Source organism: Nuphar pumila, chromosome 15 (assembly GCF_984573655.1).
Source record: "Nuphar pumila chromosome 15, dmNupPumi1.hap1.1, whole genome shotgun sequence".
Classification (NCBI taxonomy): Eukaryota; Viridiplantae; Streptophyta; class Magnoliopsida; order Nymphaeales; family Nymphaeaceae; genus Nuphar; species Nuphar pumila.
In genome coordinates this window covers 36,510,460-36,533,377 of record NC_143263.1, presented here as the reverse complement: position 1 = coordinate 36,533,377, position 22,918 = coordinate 36,510,460, and the positions used below count along the sequence as shown (strand labels likewise).

Below are 22,918 nucleotides of genomic sequence, written 5' to 3'. Positions count from 1 at the left end.
ATTGCAACGGCTATGGCATCTCAAGTTGAAGAACGACCTTCTTCATCAAGTGAGTCTTTTTCTCTTCAACAAATCGTAGAAGCTCTACAACCTCTTCTCAAGGGAGGCACTTCCGGAGCCGCTATGTCATCCCCTTCCCCCGGTAAGTCATCTTGGCTTTTAGATTCCGGGGCATCCTTTCACATGACCCCTAGCTATTGCTCTCTTTCAAACTTTTCTAAAAACTCTTTTCCATCCTTTGTATCAACCGCGGACGGAACATCTCTTGAGATTAAAGGAATAAGTAATTTTGAAAAACAAGACTTCTTTGTTCCAAAAATTCGTTTTATCCCAAACCTTAACCTAAATCTTCTTTCCGTTTCCCAACTCTCGGACCATGGTTGCGATATAAAATTTTCTTCTAATAAGTGTTGGATACAGGATCGCCAGTCCGGGAGATTGATTGGGGAAGGCTCTAGAAGAGGAGACCTCTACTACGTTGATTTTCTTCAAGTTCCCAAGAGTCAATTTTGCAACGTCGTCCAAAACAAAGATATTCATGTATGGCATAAGAGATTGGGTCATCCCAATATAGTTAAAATCTCCTATTTGCCTTTTGTTAAACATCTTTGTAAAAGTGATTTTTTGTGTAATGAATGTATTCTTGGGAAAATGAAATGTTTGCCTTTTCCTCAAAGATCCATGTTTACGACAAAACCATTTGAAATTGTCCTTTCCGATGTATGGGGACCGGCTCCGGTAATGTCAAAAGGAGGATTTTCATATTATGTGATCTTTGTGGATGACTATACTAGGTTTTGTTGGATCTATTTTCTTAAACATAAACATGAAGTTTTTTCAACCTTTAAAAGTTTTCACATGATGATTTCAAATCAATTCAATGGATGTTTAAAAATCTTTAGGTCTGACTCTGGAGGAGAATACCTCTCAAATGAATTCAAGAGTTATCTTGAAAATTTTGGTATTCTTCACCAAAAATCTTGTCCGAAAACCCCTCAACAAAATGGGTTAGCCGAACGAAAGAACAGGCACATCATTGAAACAACTAGGACTTTGCTCATTTCTCAAAACATTCCAAAAAATCTTTGGGCTGAGGCAACCCTTACTTCTGTCTATCTCATAAACCGACTCCCATCGAAAAATTTAAACAAAATTTCCCCTTTTGAAAAACTGTATGATAAGGAACCTGATTATAGCAGGTTAAGGGTCTTTGGGTGTAAATGTTTTGTTCTCACTGATAAGAATGACAAACTTTCTCCTAAAGCCATTCCTTGTGCCTTTCTTGGCTATTCTGAAACCCAAAAAGGGTTTCGTTGTTATGATATCAAAAGTGATAAATTGTATGTTTCCAGAAACGTGAGTTTTTTGGAAAATATTAGTGGATTTGAACGTTGTGACCCCCATAATGAAAATATGGATTATTCTTTTTTATTTGATTTACTAAACAAGGACGATGACACTAGTGATAATGAGTCAGATCAAAGTAACCCAAATGAATTTGAAACCGAGGAAAACATCTCCTTACCACCTTCGTCACATCAACCTATTGAATTACCTAGAGACCCTATCACCTACTCTCATAGAGATCAAAACAACTTTAGGAGTGCTCTTGACAGATATAATGATGCCAATTCCAGTACCTCTCAGAATGAAGTGATTCCTCGTAGAACTGAGAGAAGTAGAAGGCCTCCTTCTAGGTTCATTTTCTATGACTCTTTTTCACCAAGATATAGAGCCTGCCTTAGTGCCATCCACTCTTATACAAAACCTAGAAATTTTGAAGAAGCACGAAAGTCCCCTGAATGGATTAATGCCATGGACAATGAACTTGAGGCCCTAAGAAGAGCCAAAACCTGGGAATTTCAAAATCTTCCTGAAGGCAAGAAAACAATAGGGTGCCGATGTGTTTTCAAAGTAAAAACTAAAAGTGATGGATCCCTTGAAAGGTATAAAGCTCGCTTGGTTGCAAAAGGATATAGTCAAGAATATGGTATTGACTATGAAGAAACTTTTGCTCTCGTAGCTCGTATGGTCACTGTTCGATGTCTTATAACCGTTGCCTCTATCAACAAATGGAACATCTATCAAATGGATGTGAAAAATGTCTTTTTAAATGGCGACTTAAGCGAAGAAGTTTACATGGATGCTCCTCCTGGAATGGAGACTCCTAAGGGAAAGGTGCTTCGTCTTCAGAAAGCACTCTATGGCCTAAAACAAGCCCCCAAGGCTTGGTATGATAGATTTAACTCTGTTATGATTGAAAATGGTTTTTCCTCTTGCTTTACTGACACTACTCTATTTGTTAGAAAATCCAATGCAGGGATTGTAATTTTACTTCTGTATGTTGATGACATGCTCATCACTGGGAGTGATTCTAACGGGGTTAAGAGTATAAAATCTATTTTAAAAGATAAATTTGAAATGTCTGACTTTGGTTTTCTAACTTATTTTTTGGGAATTGAAGTAGCGTACTCTCTTAGAGGATATTTCTTATCTCAAACTAAGCTTGCTTCTGAGATCATTGACAGGACAGGTATTACAGATGAAAAGCTTTGTAAAACTCCTGCGGTTGTAGGAGCAAAGATGAAAATTGATGATGGGGTTCCCCTTTTGGATCCGACACCCTACAGACAGCTTGTAGGATCTCTGATGTATCTGAGTATTACCCGACCAGATATATCCCATGCAGTCCATACTGCAAGTCAGTTCTAGCATACGCCTACATCCGTTCACATGAGTGCCATCTTACGGGTCGTAAGATACATAAAGGGTACTATAAATAAGGGAGTTTTTCTGTCCTCTTCTTCTGACTTAAAATTGATTGCTTATACTGACTCAGATTGGGGAGGTGACCCAAATAACCGTCACTCCACCACTGGTTTTTGTGTGTTCTTAGGAGACTCACTAATCTCGTGGAGATGCAAGAAACAACAAAAGGTGTCGCTCTCCTCAACTGAAGCTGAATACCGGGCCATGACAACTACTACCATGGAGATTGTTTGGATTCACCAACTGCTAGAAGACATGGAGATCAAAATTGAAGGACCCACCAAGCTATGCTGCGACAACAAGAGTGCAATCTACATTGCAAAGAATCACACCTTTCATGAGCGGACTAAACACATTGAAATGGACTGTCACTATGTTCGTGAAGCATATCTCCGAGGAGTTATTGATCTCCCTTATGTCACATCCGAATATCAGTTGGCAGATTTCTTTACTAAAGCCCTGTGCGCCCCACGGTTCAACTTCCTTCTTGGCAAACTTTCGGTCATCTTGCCCTAAGTTTGAGGGGGGTGTGTTAAATTATGTAATCAAACTTGTAATTTCGCATATATATTTTATATATATAAGGTAATACATATACATATATATAATATATGTATATGTATTTACCAATTATATATATAAAATATATATATTCCTAGTAAGGGTAGTTTAGGAATTTTACACATTCTTTTTCGAGAATATGTTTTTGTATTTATTTTCCTTTTCTTTTTCTTTATTTCTTTTTCTTTTTTGCATTTAATGCTTGTACTTGCATTGGGAGGGGCCCACCAACCCACTAGTCGTTGGACCCCTCCAACGGTCACATTTGTGACCGTTGGAGGGGCTCCAACGACTATGTGGAGCCCCTCCCAAGGCTTCCTCAAAGCCCTATATATATGGGCAGCTCCTCTTGTATTCTCTCAAGGGATTTGGGATTATAGCCCAACCTCTTTAGTTGTTTATGAAACTTATGGGTGCAAGTGCACATTTGTGATTCGGTGTGTTGTGTTTGTTGTGCACAAGTGTTCTTGGGTGTGTATGTTCACACATTTATTCTTAAGGTTATTGCGTTATCGACTAAAGTATCTTGTTGAAGATACTTTCACAGCTTTCACCGAAAGCCATTGCCTACGCCTTTCTTGAATATTTCGAAACCTAAAATGGGTTTCGTTGTTATGATATTAAGAATGATAAATTATACGTTTCTAGAAATATGAGTTTTCTGGAAAATGTTAATGGTTTTGAAAGAAATGAACCTTTTAAATAAAACATGGATTACTCCTTTTTATTTGAATTATTAGCTTATGATGATGATAGTGATGATGAACTCACTCCCAATGAGGCCAATGATAAAGAAGACGAAGAAGATATTCCCTTTCACCCTCCTATCTCCTAACATAGTGACGAAGGGGCATCGAGAGACTCTATAACATATACCCATAGAGACAGAAATAGTTTTAGGAGTGCGATTGAAAAATACAGTGAACCTAGTGGTTCCAATCCAACAAATGATGAAAATCTATGAAGAACTGAGAGAAATAGAATGATACCTTCTAGGTTCATCTCATATGGTTCCTTTACTCCTAAACATAGAGCCTGTCTTAGCGCCATTCATTCCTATGTAGAACCTAGGAATTTTGAAGAAGCCAAAAGGAATGATGAGTGGAGCTTTCAGCTCTCAACAGGGCAAAAACTTGGGAATTTCAAGTTCTTCCTAAGGGTAAGAAAGCAATAGGGTGCATATGGGTATTTAAGGTAAAGACTAAGAACGATGGATCTCTTGAGAGATATAAAGCTCGGTTACTTGCAAATGGATATAGTTAAGAATACATGATTGACTATGAACAAACGTTTGCCCCTGTAGCCCTAATGATCACTGTCTGATGCCTCATCACCGTTGCTTCAATTAACAAATGAAACATCTATCAAATGAATGTTATACCTTCCTAAATGGCGATTTAAATGAAGAGGTATATATGGATGTTCCACCAGGAATGGAGACTCCCAAAGTGAAAGTGCTTCGCCATCGAAAAACCCTTTATGGTTTAAAACAAGCCCCCAAGGCTTGGTATGATAGGTTTAACTGTTTCACTGACACTGCTTTGTTCGTTAGAAAAATCAATGCAGGGATTGTCATTCTGCTTTTGTACGTAGATGATATGCTAATAACCGAAAGTGATACTAAAGGAGTTAAAAGCATAAAATCAATTTTAAAGGATAGATTCAAAATGTCTGATTTGAAATTCCTAACTTATTTTTTGGGTATTGAAGTGACATACTCTCATAGAGGGTATTTTTTGTCTCAAACTAAGCTTGCATCTGAGGTTATTGACAGGTCAGGTGTTACGGATGATAAAGTTTGTGAAACTTCTGCTATAGTAGGAGCTAAAACGAAGATTGATGATGGCATTCCTCTCTCCGATCCCCCCCTACAGGCAGCTTGTGGGATCATTAATGTATCTGAGTATTACTAGACCAGATATTTCTTATGCAGTTCATACTGCAAGTCAGTTCCATCATGCACCAACATCAGTTCACATGAGTGTCATCTTGTGGATTGTGAGATACATAAATGGTACACTAAACAAGGGAGTATTCTTATCCTCTTCTTCTAAATTAAAATTAATTGCTTATACTGACTCTGACCGGAGAGGTGACCCAAATAACCGTTACTCCACCACTGTTTTTTGTGTGTTTTTAGGAGACTCGCTGATCTCATGGAGATGTAAAAAGCAACAAAAAGTGTCTCTATTCTCAACAAAAGCTGAATATCGTACCATGACGACTACTACCATGAAAATTGTATGGATTCATCAACTATTAGAAAACATGGGGATCACAATAGAAGGGCTCACCAAACTATGCTGTGATAACAAGAGTGCAATATACATTGCCAAAAATCATACTTTTTATGAGCGGACTAAACACATTGAGATGAACTGTCACTATGTTCGGAAAGCGTATCTGAAAGGAGTTATAGATCTTCCATATGTAACTTCAGAATATCAGTTGGCAGATTTCTTCACCAAAGCTTTGTGTGCTCCGCGGTTCAATTTTCTGCTTGGCAAACTTTCGGCATCTTGCTCTAAGTTTGAGGGGGGGTGTTAAATTATTTAATTGAATCTTGTAATCCAATATATATTATATATATAAGGTAATACATATACATATATATAATATATGGATATGTATCTACCTATTATATATATATAAAATATATATTTATTATTATCCGTAGGGGTAGTTCAATCTTTTCACACATTTTACGCATATTCAATTCTTGAATATGCTTTTTGTAATCTCCTTTTTTTTTCTTTATTTTTCCCATTTTTCTTTTTTTCTTTTCAATGTACGCAAATACCTTGGGGGCCCACCACTAGTCGTTGGGCCCCTCCAACGGTCACATTTGTGATCGTTGGAGGGGCTCCAACGACTATGTGGGAGCCCCTCCAAGGGCCTTCCCTTGTCTTATATAAAGGGCCTCCCTCTATTATATTGGTGTATGCTTTGGGTCAAAGCCCAAGTGATTAATAAAGTGTTTTTTTATTCTTTTTATGCCTTTGTGCTTTTGTGAGATTTAGTGGGTTGTGTTTTTGTGCACAAGTGCTCTAAGAGTTCTTATTGTGTATGTGTGCACGTGTTTATCATCAAGAATATTAAGGTCTTAATCATAGTATCTTGCTAAAGATACTTTTACAATTTCTACTACTTTGGGCAAAATTCATGCTGGCAGCGCTTCAGAGGCTGATCCTCGTCTGTGAGAGCTCTTACGAAGGAACAAAGATCGCTAATAGAAAGAGGGAAGAGACTAGAAGGGGTTTGTCGAAAAAAGTTTTGGTTTTATCAGAGGTCTGGGTTAGAATTCTAGAGAGAGAAACATGAGAGAGAGAAGGGCTTGAGTTGGAATTGGGAAGAGAGAGAGGGGGTATTTATAGGGGAGAGAGGAGGTGTTGCCCCCCTCTGGGCTCCACAAGCTGACAAATGTCAGTTTTCTGAAAAAATATGCTGACTCATCCCTTTTTCTAACACTTGTCAAAAAGAGAGGTGAGCTTGGTGTCACCTCTTATCTGTGGGGTGACACCTAGTGCCCATGGTTTTGGGTCAGTGGTTTTCTCAAAACCATGATTTTTTTATTAAAATAATATAAAATTTTAATATTATATTATATTATATTTTAATTTCTATTTTTTATACCAGGTTTGCCGCTGATCAAAATCCATCTTTCAAAGATGCCATAGGGAATTAAGAAGTTACTCTTTTACCCTTGGATAGTTCAGAAAACTGCTCGACTTGCCATCGGGGGTGGCAAATTACCGTTTTGCTGCTAACAAATTTATTAATTTTATGAAAATATTTGTAGAAGAAAAATTATCTTTTTACCCTTATATAGTTGGAGATTTTATCGAAAGATGCCACTGGATTGGTGAATTACCATTTTGCTCTTGGCAATTTAATTAATTATGAAAATGTCCCCAAATTCCAGTTTTTGAGCAATTCTTTGTTTGAATCCATAAAGGTTTCAAATATAAGTTTAGATCTTTGTTTTGATTCAACAATTACTCAGAAATCAGGGTTTTTAGACTTTAACTCATATCCAAACTGGTTCAAAATTCATCATTACTTGAATTTTCAGAATTTATTAAACATTGAAATTTTCAGGTATTACATACGGCCTGCCTGCTTATAGCATTGTATGCTAGACTAGCCATTGAGTCAATAGGTGGAAGCTCTATCAAATGAAGTTTTAGGAAATCTGCGGTTCCTCATTGTACTCTAGTATTATTATTGTTTATATTTCTGAAAACCATTTGGTTGCAGGATTTTGACTATGTTTTCCTTTATATGTTCTGTCTAATTATTGCATTAGGTAAAAAGTGACCTGATCCAGGCTCCAATCTACTCTTAGACTGGAGGTGTCTGGCAGGTTGACTCAAATTGCACCAACCAAATATATTAGCTGCATATTTTTTGTTAAGCACAGGGATCCATTGCATATTATTTTGGTTTTATTAAAAGCTTCCTAATTGGTTTCAGCTTAAACATAAGCCTGTTTTATGGACCAAATTTAATCAGATTAATCATGTGTTTAGTTGACGCCACTTTAATGACTTTTAGTGGCAGTACATAAAATAGTGCTTGGATTCCATTAAAAATGTGTTTTCTCATATTCATTCTTGATTTGAATATCTGTTGACAATCTTAGGCATGCAGTGTAAGTTTTTGTGTATAGTACAATTTTCTTCATGACAAATGGGAGTTAATTGCTTAATGTTTTTAACTGATTTGATTCTTACTCTGCACCTTTCTTGGGAGCAAAAATGGCTCTGTCTCTACCTCTTGTTTCTTCTTTTCCCCTTTTATTCATTTACGAGCAGTTGGTTTTGGGGATCCTAGCTTCCCTAGTTAATTTTTTATCTGTTTTTTTTTGTGGATGTCTGCCTGGGAAATGGTCTGGATCATAGTTACCAGAAAACAAAATGGATATGACAAGTGATGTGTGCAGCAGAAGCAGGGAAGCGAGTGTTATGTAGTATGTGTAAAAAAAACAAGATCCTCCAAATTGTATTCAACAAAACAACATGGTGAACACTCAAAGAGTTCCACCAAAACACCAAAAGAACTTTCACAAGCTTCCTTTTCTTTTTGAGGAAGTGAGAAGTTTCTTACTTCCGAAACACACCTTGTATACTAAGAAGCTTGTGGTAATTATGGCCTAGATCAATGCAAGATATATGGGTAAAAAAATAAAATAATTACTCAATCCCATGGGGAAATCCAGCAACCTTTTATTTCTGGAGGTTACCATTCAATATTTCACCTCATTTAGGGTCCAAGCTAATTGAGCATGATAAAATTCATAGGTAGCACAAAGTGGTTTTCAAAGCAGTTCTGGAATATTACACGTGAGGAAATTGAATGGCAGATTATATCCAAGTGTATCTGATTTATTTCAAATTTATATGGTTTCACAGTTGCTTTTATTACATTTGGAGGTTAGACAACTTGTCTAGTAGTTTTACTTTTTAGAAATGTTTGGTGGGATGTATTTGATGGATGTATTGTTATAAATGCATATTGCTGTTTGTGTCTTAAATCAAACTTGTACCACTAATGGTTTTAGTAGGGTTTGAAGCATCTTAGCTCAAAAATATCACCAAAGGATTAAGTTTCTGAAAAATACGATAGAAGGTATTTTATTCATACACTATCCTTTGACCATAGAGCATGTGGATAGACCAATATTACATCAATAATAAGTATAATACAAAAGATTGAATTGCCTTCTGTGGAACAGGTTACAAAAATTCAAAAAGAAAACAAGAAATGCCTTATGTGTCATAAGCTGTCTATGTATAATTACTCAAATATTCACGCATACAACTACACTCCCTGTCAAACTTATGATCCAAAAGTTTGTTCTCAGTTGATAATAACTTAGCGAAGAAATCCGAAAGCTGGTGCTTGGCGGAAATGTATAGTAATGGAATGATGCCTTCAAGATATTTTTCTCACAAGTGATGACTGCATTTAATTAGGTTTTTAGGTTGGTTTAAAGTGGATTATTTATCAGTTACACTCTTAATACACTTTAATCTCTTAGTTGCACTAATGCCAGCTTCTGCATCACTTTTTTTGTAGGCCATGCTTGAAATACATCAACAAATGCACAAAGTTTGGAAAAAGAAAGAACAAGAGGGTTCAATGTGGTCTGGTTTTTCCAGTTGGATAAAAAATTTGCCCTTTGACGCTGGAGTAAAAGAATGGTTGGCTGCTGAAGAAAGATATCGAAAAGAATTGCAACTGCAGAGTATTCTTCCAGCTGTAGCAGACAAATTTCTTGTAGATAGGGAAGCTGGCCAAGGAGGTGCGAGTATTCTTTGCTTTGATGAAATACAGGTAAAGAACAACTTGCTCATAAATCAGATTTGGTACATTGGCCTTTTTGAATTTTTGTGTTAAAGCTTTCAGGACTTCAATCATTTGTAATAACATAATATTAATCATGGTTCAATACCTTGGACTCAGATTAAACCTAGTTAGGCCCTATGTCAAGTTCAATGGATCACATTGATTAAGATCGTCCTGGGTTGACTTTGCTTGTCAGTACAAAAGTCCAGCCTGGCCCAATTCAGGTCAAGTAAAATTCTGCTGGTAATTCCATAGACAAACCTGACCTTTGATTGGAACCATATTTCATATAATCATGGGTTTGACTGTAACGACCCGAAATTTAACCCGAATTTCGAGGATTTTTTTTTTATAAGCATCTCGGGCGTGTCACAGGGAAACCAAAGCAACACAATTCATTCCATTTCTAATGAAATTTAATAATAAACCAAATATTTTGAACATTATAATAACAAAAATGAAAATAACTAATCTATTTCTAAATATCCCGTGAACATCAAGAAATCATGCATCACGGCCCGTACATCTGTTAAATTATGTAATCAAACTTGTAATTTCGTATATATTATATATATATATATATATGTAATACATATACATATATATAATATATGTATATGTATTTACCAATTATACATATAAAATATATATATTCCTATTAGGGGTAGTTTAGGCATTTTACACATATTCTTTTTCAAGAATATGTTTTATATTTTCCTTTTTCTTTATTTCTTTTTCTTTTAATTTAATGCATTGTACTCACCTTGGGAGGTGCCCAACACACTAGTCGTTGGACCCCTCCAACGGTCACATTTGTGACCGTTGGAGGGGCTCCAACGACTATGTGGAGCCCCCTCCAAGGTCTCCTAAAGCCCTATAAAGATGGGCACTCCCTCTTGTATTTCTCTAAAGGGTGTTGGGGTTTATTGCCCAACCTTTTTATTGTTTATGAAAATTATGAGTGCATTTGCACATTTGTGATTTCGTGTTTTGTGCACAAGTGTTCCAAGTGTTCTTGGTGTGTGTATGTTCACACATTTATATCGTTCCATCGACTATAGTATCTTGTTAAAGATACTTTTACATGGTATCAGAGCCTCGTTGAAGAAGAAGTAATTGCGATTTTCCTCCATTTGAGTATCTTGAAAAGCGTGCCCTCAAGCTTTTTGAGATTGAAGTGGATCATCTTCTTTGGGCAATATTTTAGAAGCCTCTTTTATCAAGAAAGACGCGAAAAATACTTAAGGTACGTATTATTTCTTGTCTTCTTTCCTCTCTAATGGGCGAAAAAGACTCCCATTTCTCTCTTGGGTTTAAGCTTAATGGCTCAAACTATCATATTTGGGCCGGTAATATGGAAGCCCATATTAAAGGAAATGGGCTTTCGGGTTACATTCATGGTTCAATACCGGAACCGGAACCCAAAATCACCATCATTGAAGGAGGGGATATTAAGATCCTTGAAGGGGATGAGAGACTAAAGGCTCTTGAAGAATATTCAAAAAAGCATGATGATTGGAAAATGAAGAACTTCAAGATCTTATCTTGGTTTTTTTCATCCGTTGAGACCAAGATTAACGCCAATATCATCAAATTTAAAAAAGCTTCCGAAGCTTGGTTGTATCTTGAGAAAATGTACACTTCAAGAGACTTATCTCACAAGTACTTTCTCCAAAAGAGGGCTTTAACCCTCCAACAAAATGATATGACCATTCGGGAGTACTTTGCCGAATTATCCTCTATTTGGGACGAGCTTGCCATCCTTGAACCAAAATGGAGTGGAGAAGCTATCGAGTTAAGGCACAAACAACTTGAGGAAGACCGATTCTTCAATTTTCTAAACGGCCTTAGACCCGAATTTGAACAAGTTCGGTCCTCTCTTCTCTCCGCTTTTGCATCTCCCTCCCTTGAAGATGTTATCACCAAGCTAAATGGTGAAGAAACCAGTATGGGGATTAGCAAGAATAATCCTAGCATTCTTGTTACCTCTTCCACTCAAGAAGATGGTGAATTGGTTAATGCCGTGTCAAGACCGGGGAATAATGTGAAGACCTATAGACCTCCTCATTTCAAGAACCAAGGAGGAAATGATCGATATGGCAAGAGGGACTATAGCAAGTTGACTTGCCACTTTTGTAAAGAACCGGGACATATCAAACCTATATGTCCTAAATGAAAGAAATTTATTGCAACGGCTATGGCATCCCAAACGGAAGAACGACCTTCATCAAGTGAGCCTCTTTCTCTTCAACAAATCGTAGATGCTTTGCAACCTCTTCTCAAGGGAGGCATTTCTGGAGCCACTATGTCATCTTCTTCCCCCGGTAAGACATCTTGGCTTTTAGATTCCCGGGCATCCTTTCACATGACCCCAAGTACTTGCTCTCTTTCAAACTTTTCTAAAAACTCTTTTCCATCCTTTGTATCAACCGCGGACGGAACATCTCTTGAGATTAAAGGAATAAGTAATTTTGAAAAACAAGACTTCTTTGTTCCAAAAATTCGTTTTATCCCAAACCTTAACCTAAATCTTCTTTCCGTTTCCCAACTCTCGGACCATGGTTGCGATATAAAATTTTCTTCTAATAAGTGTTGGATACAGGATCGCCAGTCCGGGAGATTGATTGGGGAAGGCTCTAGAAGAGGAGACCTCTACTACGTTGATTTTCTTCAAGTTCCCAAGAGTCAATTTTGCAACGTCGTCCAAAACAAAGATATTCATGTATGGCATAAGAGATTGGGTCATCCCAATATAGTTAAAATCTTCTATTTGCCTTTTGTTAAACATCTTTGTAAAAGTGATTTTTTGTGTAATGAATGTATTCTTGGGAAAATGAAGTGTTTGCCTTTTTCTCAAAGATCCATGTTTACGACAAAACCTTTTGAAATTGTTCATTCTCATGTATGGGGTCCGACTCCTGTAATGTCAAAAGGAGGATTTTCATACTATGTGATTTTTGTGGATGACTATACTAGGTTTTGTTGGATTTATTTTCTTAAACATAAACATGAAGTTTTCTCAACTTTTAAAAACTTTCATATGATGATTCTAAATCAATTCAATGGATCCCTAAAAATCCTTAGGTCCGACTCTGGAGGAGAATACCTCTCAAATGAATTCAAAAGTTATCTTGAAAATTTTGTTTTTCTTCACCAAAAATCTTGTCCGAAAACCCTCCAACAAAATGGGTTAGCCGAACGAAAGCATAGGCACATCATTGAAACAACTAGGACTTTACTAATTTCACAAAACATTCCAAAGAACCTTTGGGCTGAGCCAACCCTTACCTCTGTCTATCTGATAAACAAACTTCTATCAAAAAATTTAGGCAAAATTTTTCCTTGTTAAATTGTACGAGAAGGAACCTGATTATAGCAGGTTGAGGGTCTTTGGATGTAAATGTTTTGTTCTTACTGATAAAAATGACAAACTTTTTCCTAAGGACATTGCTTGTGCCTTTCTTGGCTATTCTGAAACCCAAAAGGGTTTTCGTTGTTATGATGTCAAAAGTGATAAACTATATGTTTCCAGAAATGTGAGTTTTTTGAAAAATCTTAGTGGATTCGAACGTGGTGAATCTCATAATGAGAATATGGACTATTCTTTTCTATTTGATTTACTGAATAAAGATGATGACTCTAGTGATGATGAGTCAGATCAAGGTAACTTAAATGAATTTGAAACTGAGGAAAACGTCCCTTTGCTCCCTTCATCACATCAACATACTGATGAAGGGTTACCTAGAGACCCTATCACTTATACTCATAGAGATCGAAATGACTTTAGAAGTGCTCTTGAAAGATATGATGATACTGGTCCAAGTGCTTCTCAGAACGAAGTAATTCCTTGTAGAACCGAAAGAAGTAGAAAGACTCCTTCTAGGTTTATTTCCTATGACTCTTTTTCACCTAAATATAGAGCATGTCTTAGTGCCATTCATTCTTATATAAAACCTAGAAATTTTAAAGAAGCACAAAAGTATCCTGAATGAATTAGTGCAATGAACAATGAACTTGAAGCTCTGAGAAAAGCTAAAACTTGGGAGTTTCAAAATCATCCTAAAGGTAAGAAAACAATCGGGTGCAGATGGGTCTTCAGGGTAAAGACTAAAAATGACGGATCCCTTGAAAGATATAAAGCTCGTTTGGTTGCAAAAGAATATAGTCAAGAGTATGGTATTGACTATGAAGAAACTTTTGCTCCTGTAGCTCGTATGGTCACTATCCGATGTCTTATAACTGTTGCTTCTATCAACAAATGGAACATCTATCAAATGGATGTTAAAAATGCTTTTTTAAATGGTGATTTAAACGAAGAAGTTTATATGGATGCTCCACCTGGGATGAAGACTCTCAATGGAAAAGTGCTTCGTCTTCAAAAAGCACTTTATGGCCTAAAACAAGCTCCCAATGCCTGGTATGATAGGTTTAACTCTGTAATGATAAAAAATGGATTTGTTTCTTGCTTTACAGACACTGCTCTATTTGTTAGAAAATCCAATGCAGGGATTGTGATTTTATTATTATATGTTGATGACATGCTCATCACTGGGAGTGATTCTAACGGGGTTAAAAATATAAAATCTATCTTGAAAGATAAATTTGAAATGTCTGATTTGGGTTTTCTAACTTACTTTTTGGGGATTGAAGTAGCATACTCTCCTAGAGGTTACTTCTTATCTCAAACTAAGCTTGCTTCTGAGATCATTGACAGGTCAGGTATTACAGATGGGAAGCTTTGCGAAACTCCTGCAGTAGGTATTACAGATGAGAAGCTTTGCGAAACTCCTGCAGTAGTAGGGGCAAAAATGAAAATTGATGATGGGGTTCTTCTTTCGGATCCTACACCCTACAGACAGCTTGTAGGATCTTTAATGAATCTGAGTATTACCAGACCAGATATATCCCATGCAGTCCATACTGCAAGTCAGTTTCAGCATGCGCCTACATCAGTTCACATGAGTGCCATCTTGCGAGTCGTAAGATACATAAAGGGTACTCTAAATAAGGGAGTTTTTCTGTCCTCTTCATCCGATTTAAAATTGATTGCTTATACTGACTCTGATTGGGGAGGTGACCCAAATAACCGTCACTCCACCACTGGTTTTTGTGTGTTCTTAGGAGACTCACTAATCTCGTGGAGATGCAAGAAACAACAAAAGGTGTCGCTCTCCTCAACTGAAGCTGAATACCGGGCCATGACAACTACTACCATGGAGATTGTTTGGATTCACCAACTGCTAGAAGACATGGAGATCAAAATTGAAGGACCCACCAAGCTATGCTGCGACAACAAGAGTGCAATCTACATTGCAAAGAATCACACCTTTCATGAGCGGACTAAACACATCGAAATGGACTGTTACTATGTTCGTGAAGCATATCTCCGAGGAGTTATTGATCTCCCTTATGTCACGTCCGAATATCAGTTGGCAGATTTCTTTACTAAAGCCTTGTGCGCTCCGCTGTTCAACTTTCTTCTTGGCAAACTATCGGTCATCTTGCCCTAAGTTTGAGGAGGGGTGTTAAATTATGTAATCAAACTTGTAATTTCGTATATATTTTATATATATAAGGTAATACATATACATATATATAATATATGTATATGTATTTACCAATTATATATATAAAATATATATATTCCTATTAGGGGTAGTTTAGGCATTTTACACATTCTTTTTCAAGAATATGTTTTGTATTTTTCTTTTTCTTTTAATTTAATGCATTGTACTCACATTGGGAGGGGCCCAACACACTAGTCGTTGGACCCCTCCAACGGTCACATTTGTGACCGTTGGAGGGGCTCCAACGACTATGTGGAGCCCCCTCCAAGGTCTCCTAAAGCCCTATAAAGATGGGCACTCCCTCTTGTATTTCTCTAAAGGGTGTTGGGGTTTATTGCCCAACCTTTTTATTATTTATGAAACTTATGAGTGCATTTGCACATTTGTGATTTCATGTTTTGTGCTTTTTGTGCACAAGTGTTCCAAGTGTTCTTGGTGTGTGTATGTTCACACATTTATACCGTTCCATCGACTATAGTATCTTGTTAAAGATACTTTTGCAACATCATCCCGCTTCTCTGGTTCCTCTATTCTTCACCTGAAACTGATAAAGTAATTGGATCAGACTACAACCGGTTTGAACAGTAGGATACTATAATTATGCAGATGTACATTGTAACAAGAATGTGCAATGTGATTGAATATTCAATGAAAAGTGAAGCTATTATATAACATGGAATAATTAAATGAATATTAGAGGATCTTTTAATTGCATATCTTATTTCTGATTACGTCAATAAACATAAATAAATAATAATAGGTTTAAGCACAAAATCTCATAAATTTTCACATAAATGAGGAACATACAATGCTTAATTAAGTTTCTCCTTAATTATCCCGTGGGTACTCGCTGGCCAAGACAACCGTAACAGAAGAGAACATTCGGGAGTTTATTATGCTTAGTGTTTTATTAACCTGAACGTCTAATTGAAACTACAATCATAAGGGAGCCGCGCCGGGGGGGGGAACCCTCCGTACCCCCTCCTGTAAGGGCAAAAACTCTGAATCAGGCTCCACAACTCATCACCACCTAGGACGATTTGGTAGTCCAGGTTCCCTAACTCCGAGGACTGGGGACTAATGGGCCATTGCCGCTCGAATCTAAATAGCATATGTCCCCGGAGTGGTGTACCACCTACCCTCTCCAAAGTAAGCCCGAGTCTGAGTGGTTTGCTTAACTTATTATTTTTGTTACCTGACTTTTCAGGGTTTCTCTTGATTTGAACCCAAAAATTTAATATCACAGGTACTCACACAGATGAATCATACCATCGTGGTATCATAAGCCCAGAGGTTTCTACCTTAAGTAGGTAGGTTGCCAATTATTAAGTTATTTATTCAATCCCACTCAATGTGCTCCGATACCTTCAAACCGGGCGAGCACAAATGCCCCGATATCTTTAAACCAATCAGGCAAAAATATAATATTTAAATTTTTTCGTGCATTAACTTTTATAAACTCAAAGGGCCAATGCAGAACCCTCAATTCTCTGGTTTTGCAACTCATGTGCCAGCATCAACCATGACATATGTTTACATATAAGGGCATAACCCATGTTCACAAGTCATCACTATGGTCCACTCAAATTACATGTTCGATTATAAACTTATTTTTGCATGAATCATAGTTAACATAGTTCAACAGTTTCTGAGCATTAATGCAATTATAAAGTTTAATAAAAGCAATAATCACAAATGTCACAACTCCACTATCGCTAAGTCATCTTCTCTCCCTAAACACATATTTCCCTCTCCTATTTTGTTTTTTTTTTGCTTTTCTCTCTCTTCCTCATTTAATGATTCTCTCTCTGCGCGGTTATGAAACCATTCTCTCCGATCCATTTCTTTCAAGTAGGCAGTGCAATTGATAACGATTAGATGATGGTTTTTGCTTGAAAAATTAGTTTTCTATTTAGAAGCACGAGTCAGACTGAGTGTTTTTAATTTAGTTATTTTGATCCAAGGCAATTTGTATGGCTGCTCTATTATCTCTTGATTCTGAGTTGCAATGTGCTAATATTAGCGACAAGATGTTATTGTTTGTTTATTATTTGGACTGACAATAGATGTTATTATCCAGTGACTTGCAAGATATCTCAAGACACAATAACTTTTGATGGGCAGAATATGTGCCATTCTGCAATAGTGGCCATTGTGCACAAAATACTGCATGCAAGTGGTGGAGGAATCTGAATGCCATGGATACTTTTTCATTGAAAGTCAGTCAAGTACAAGTGCATCTAAGAATCAAGATGAAGGGCACATAATCTGAGCTCACCATAGAGAAAATTTTGTGCAGTTTTATGAAAGTGATGGAGATTACAATAACATTCAGAATCAATTGAACAATCTTCTAAAGATGAAGCAACTAATGCACCAATTATTGATGAGCTTCCTTTGAAAAGTTTACATGGTGGTGATAAATTCAAAGAAGATAAGAATGCTGCAAATCATATAATGGAGTGACTTGAAATTAAGGGCACGTTCGGTTGGATCATTCTGATTTACTTTCTCATTTGAATGAGAAAGTGAATCTGATTTGTATAAGCAGCCAAACATAAGAAGTTAAGCTGTGAGAAAGTGAATCTCATTTGCCTTTGCAAATGAGAGTCACTTTCTAATTTGCGCAAATGAGATTCACTTTCTAATTTGCTCGCGATTCAAAATCACATGAGACCCCATGTGATTCTGAATCCGAAGCAAATTAGAAAGTGATTCTGAATCATGTTTTCTGAAAGGAGCAGCCGAACTTAACCTAAATGTGTCTTTTTGAGGGAGCAAAAACAAACGTGTACCATTTTATCTCATGCTTCTAAACAAATGCAAATGAGAAGGTCTACAATAGAAAAACATCCAGTTGAAAGATTTGTGTCTTATGAAGCCTTCAACCATAACTGTTGAGTTTTCTTCCATGAAATTTCTTAAATCAGAGAACCCTTAATATAAGGAAACAGTAAAAGAACAAAGGTGGATAGATGTAATAAATAAAGAAGTACAAGCAATGTGTATGAAGTGTTAAAATGTACACTCAAAAACATTATTGTAAGTATAAATATATATACTTATATACATAGAGATACGTATACATATGTTATATGTATACGTATCTCTATATATAAGTATATATATTTATACATTTTTCCCTTTTTACCCGAAAAGGGTATTTTAGTCTTTTTACACTTTTGCGCATATTCCATTTGGAATATGTTGTACCTTTTTCTTTATTTTTTAATTTCTTTTATTTTTATATTTTTCCTTTTTGTAATTACAAAAAGGTGCCTTGGGGGTCTCCCCAATAGAGTCGTTGGGGAGCCCCCAACGGTCACAATTGTGACCGTTGGGAGCTCCCCAACGACTCCTTTGGGGAGCCCCCTTGCACCTCTCATTTCTTGTATAAATAGGGGTGTTCCCCCTTGTAATTATTTAAGCTTGAGAGTCTCAAGCATTTGCTTTTATTTATGAAATACATGCATTATTGCATGTTTATTATTTATATGCTTTTTGCATATTTTGTTCAAGTGTTGTGAGAGTGCTTTCGTGCACTTCTTTTTTGAATATTTGTGATTGTATGAGTATTGTCTCTTCAAGGACAATTTTACATGGTATCAGAGCTCGGTTGGTGATTGAAGATCGTGGGATCCTCTTTTGTTCGAGTGCCTCAAAAACCGTGCCTTCGGATCTTTAGAGATTGAAGTGGTGGATCTTGCTTCTCAAATATTTTAGAAGGATCTTGTGCAAAGTAGAAGTTGAAACATTGTATTGGTACGTTCTTTTTCTCCTTCTATTTACGCCTTAATGGGTGAGAAAGAGTCTCACTTTGCCCTTGGCTTCAAGTTGAATGGGTCCAACTATCATATTTGGGCCGGGAATATAGAGGCCCACATAAAAGGAAAAGGATTGTGGGGTTATGTGCAAGGAACGATTCCGGAACCGGAACCCAAGATAACCGTAATGAACGGAAGCGAAATCAAGGTTCTTGAGGGAGAGGAAAGAATCAAAGCTCTTGAGGAATACTCCAAGAAACACGACGAATGGGAAATGAAGAACTTCAAGATTCTTTCTTGGTTCTTCGCATCCGTCGAAACAAAGATAAATGCCAACATTATCAAATTCAAAAGAGCATCGGAAGCTTGGCATTATCTCGAGAAGATGTATACATCAAGAGATCTATCTCACAAGTATTACCTTCAAAAGAAGGCCCTCTCCCTTACTCAAGGTGAAATGTCGATTAGGGAATATTTTGCCGACCTTTCCTCTATTTGGGATGAGCTCTCTATGCTCGAACCAAAATGGAGTGGAGAGGCAATTGAACTTCGCCACAAGCAACTTGAAGAAGATCGTTTCTTCAATTTTTTGAATGGGTTGAGACCGGAATTTGAGCAAATAAGGTCATCACTTCTATCCTCATTTTCTCCTCCCTCTCTTGAAGATGTTCTCACCAAATTAAGTGGTGAGGAGACTCGTATGAGTTTATGCAAACAAGGACCAAGTGTTCTTATGGTTCCTTGTAATCATGAAGAAAACAATGAGGTTAATGCCGTATCAAGACCCAGAAATAATGTAAAGACCTATCGTCCCCCTCATTTTAAATTCCAAAATCAAGGAGGAGATAGTGGACAAAGAGGAAAGAGGGACTATAGCAAGACTATATGTCATTTTTGTAAAGAACCAGGACATATCAAGCCCGTATGTCCCAAATAGAAGAAGCTTCTCGCTATGGCCACCACCGGTGCACCACAAAAGGAAGAGGCATCATCAAGTGGATCACTCTCGTTGAACCAAATAATGGAAGCCCTTCAACCTCTTCTCAAGGGAGCTACATCCGGTGCCGCCGTATCTACTTCTTCCATTCCAGGTAAAGTCTCTTGGCTTTTGGACTCAGGTGCATCTTTTCACATGTCCCCAAACATGTTTTCACTTTCCGATTATTCAAAAAATGCTTCTCCATCCTTTGTTTCCACTGCGGATGGAACCTCTCTTGAAATTAAAGGAATAGGCAATTTTGAAACTCAGATTTTTTTTTTTACCTAAAATTAGATTTATACCTAAACTTAACTTAAATCTTCTCTCTGTTTCTCAACTCTCGGATCATGGTTACAACAACAACAACAACAACAACAACAACTACGCCTTCATCCCAAAACAATTGGGGTCAGCGATATGAACCAAAAAAGAAATTCATTTTGGGTCTTCCACATGAATCCTTTTCCTCCAATCATTTCTATCAAACGCCATGTCCTCGGTGAGGTTCAAAGCATTCATATCCTTTCCTATCATCTCCATCCAAGTCTTCCTAGGCCTACCCCGACCTCTTTTAACTAATATATTTTCCCATTTCTCCAACCTTCTAACTGGAGCATCATTAGGCCTTCGCCGAATATGTCCAAACCACCGTAAACGATTCTCTCGCATCTTATTTTCAATGGGTGCAACACCTACCTTCTTACGTATCTCTTCGTTCCGAATCTTATCTTTTATTGTATTTCCACATATCCATCTAAGCATCCGCATCTCAGCTACACTCATTTTTTGAATATGATGTCTCTTGGCAGCTCAACATTCCGTACCATATAGTAAAGCGGGTCTAATAGTCGTCCTATAAAACTTTCCCTTCAACCGCAATGGCATTCTACGATTGCACAACACTCCAGTAGCACTTTTCCATTTCATCCACCCAACCTTTATCCTATGATTTACATCTCCATCAATTTCTCCATACTTTTGAATGATGGATCCCAAATATTTGAAATAATCATTCACCGGTATATCTTACTCACCAAGCTTCACTACACTCCCATCACTACTTTGTTGCTTACTAAACCGACATTCCATATATTCAGTCTTACTCTTACTCAACTTAAAACCTCTAGCTTCCAATGTCTGTCTCCATAATTCTAACTTAGCATTAACCCCAGCTCTAGACTCATCAATCAAAACAATATCATCAGCAAACAACATACACCACGGTACATTTTCTTGAATTGATCTCGTAAGCTCATCCATCACTATCGCAAATAGGAAAGGGCTTAAAGCAGATCCTTGATGTAACCCAACCGTTATCGGAAAATTGGTTGTCACCCCTCCACAAGTGCGGACATTGGTTACTACTCCTTCATACATATCTTTAATTATACTAATGTACTTGAGAGAAACACCTTTCTTCATCATTGTCCACCAGAGAACGTACCTAGGTACTCTATCGTATGCCTTCTCTAAATCAATAAAAACCATATGCAAATCTTTGTTCCTCTCTCTATATCTTTCAATAAGTTGTCTAAGAAGATGTATAGCTTCCATAGTTGATCTTCTAGGCATAAAACCAAATTGATTCTCCGATATCATGACAACCTTCCTCAACCTAGACTCAATCACCCTCTCCCAAAGTTTCATAGTATGACTCATGAGTTTTATACCACGATAGTATGACTCAATCACCCTCTCCCACGGATCATGGTTGTGATATTAAATTTTCATGTGATAAATGTTTAATACAGGATCGCCTGTCCGGGAAATTGATTGGGGAAGGCTTTAGAAAAGGCGATTTATACTACATGAAATCTCTTCAAGTTCCAAAATCTTTTTGTAATGTTGCCCGAAACAAAGATATAAACATGTGGCACAAAAGACTTGGTCATCCTAATATCACCAAGTTATCTTACTTACATTTTGCAAAAGACCTATGTAAAAGTTCTTTTTCTTGTAATGACTGTATTCTCGGAAAAATGCAAAGTTTACCTTTTGAGCAAAGAACTATGTTCTCATCAAAAACCTTTGAAATTGTTCATTCCGATGTTTGGGGACCGGCACCTGTTGTCTCAAAAGGAGGCTTCTCTTATTATGTTATTTTTGTGGATGATTTCTCTAGATATTCATGGATCTTTTTCTTAAATTCAAACATGAAGTTTTTTCGTGCTTTAGAACCTTCCATTCAATGATCAAGAATCAATTTAATAGTAACATAAAGATTTTTAGAAGTGATTCTGGAGGAGAATATCTCTCCAACCAATTTAAAATATATCTTGAAGATAAAGGAATCATTCACCAAAGATCTTGTCTCAAAACCCCTCAACAGAATGGGTTGGCCGAAAGAAAACATAAACATATCATTGAGACCACTAGAACCCTTCTTATTTCCCAAAACATCCCAAAATTTTTTTGGGCTGAAGCAGCTCTTGCTTCTGTTTATCTGATAAATCGTTTGCCTTCTAGAATATTAGGAAAAATATCCCCTTTTGAGATTTTGTATAAAACCAAACCGAATTATAATAGGTTACGAGTCTTCGGGTGTAAGTGTTTCATATTTACGGATAAGAATGACAAACTCTCTCCCAAGGCTATCCCCTGTGCTTTTCTTGGATATTCCGAAACTCAAAAGGGATTTCGATGCTATGATATTCGAGAAGATAAATTATATGTTTCTAGAAATGTAACTTTTTTGGAAAATGAAAGTGGATTTGAAAAAAATGTTTCTCAACAAGAAAACTTTGATTATTCCTTCCTTTTTGACTTATTGTCTAGTAATGATGATACATCTAGTGATGATGATATATCATCAAACCATGATGAGAACATTGAGAATAATGTCGAAGAGCATAACCAACAAGAAGGCAGGATTTCAAATGATCCTATAACATACTCTCGTAGAAACCAAGACACCTTTAGAAGTGCTATTG

General features: G+C 36.9%; 1 protein-coding gene across 4 annotated transcripts in view; it reads left to right on the top strand.

Annotated features, from left to right (window-relative positions):
- LOC149815139 (AFG1-like ATPase family protein) overlaps positions 1-22,918 on the top strand; it is a 167,761-nt gene that overhangs the window by 55,208 nt on the left and 89,635 nt on the right. For all 4 annotated transcript variants that reach the window (XR_016427822.1, XR_016427823.1, XM_089988374.1 and 1 more), the window contains exon 6: positions 9,409-9,666. Coding sequence is in view for 2 of the 4 variants with exons in the window: in XM_089988374.1 (XP_089844500.1) it covers positions 9,409-9,666 (258 nt within the window). In the remaining 2 variants the exon portion in view is untranslated. The remainder of the gene's footprint in view (positions 1-9,408; positions 9,667-22,918) is intronic.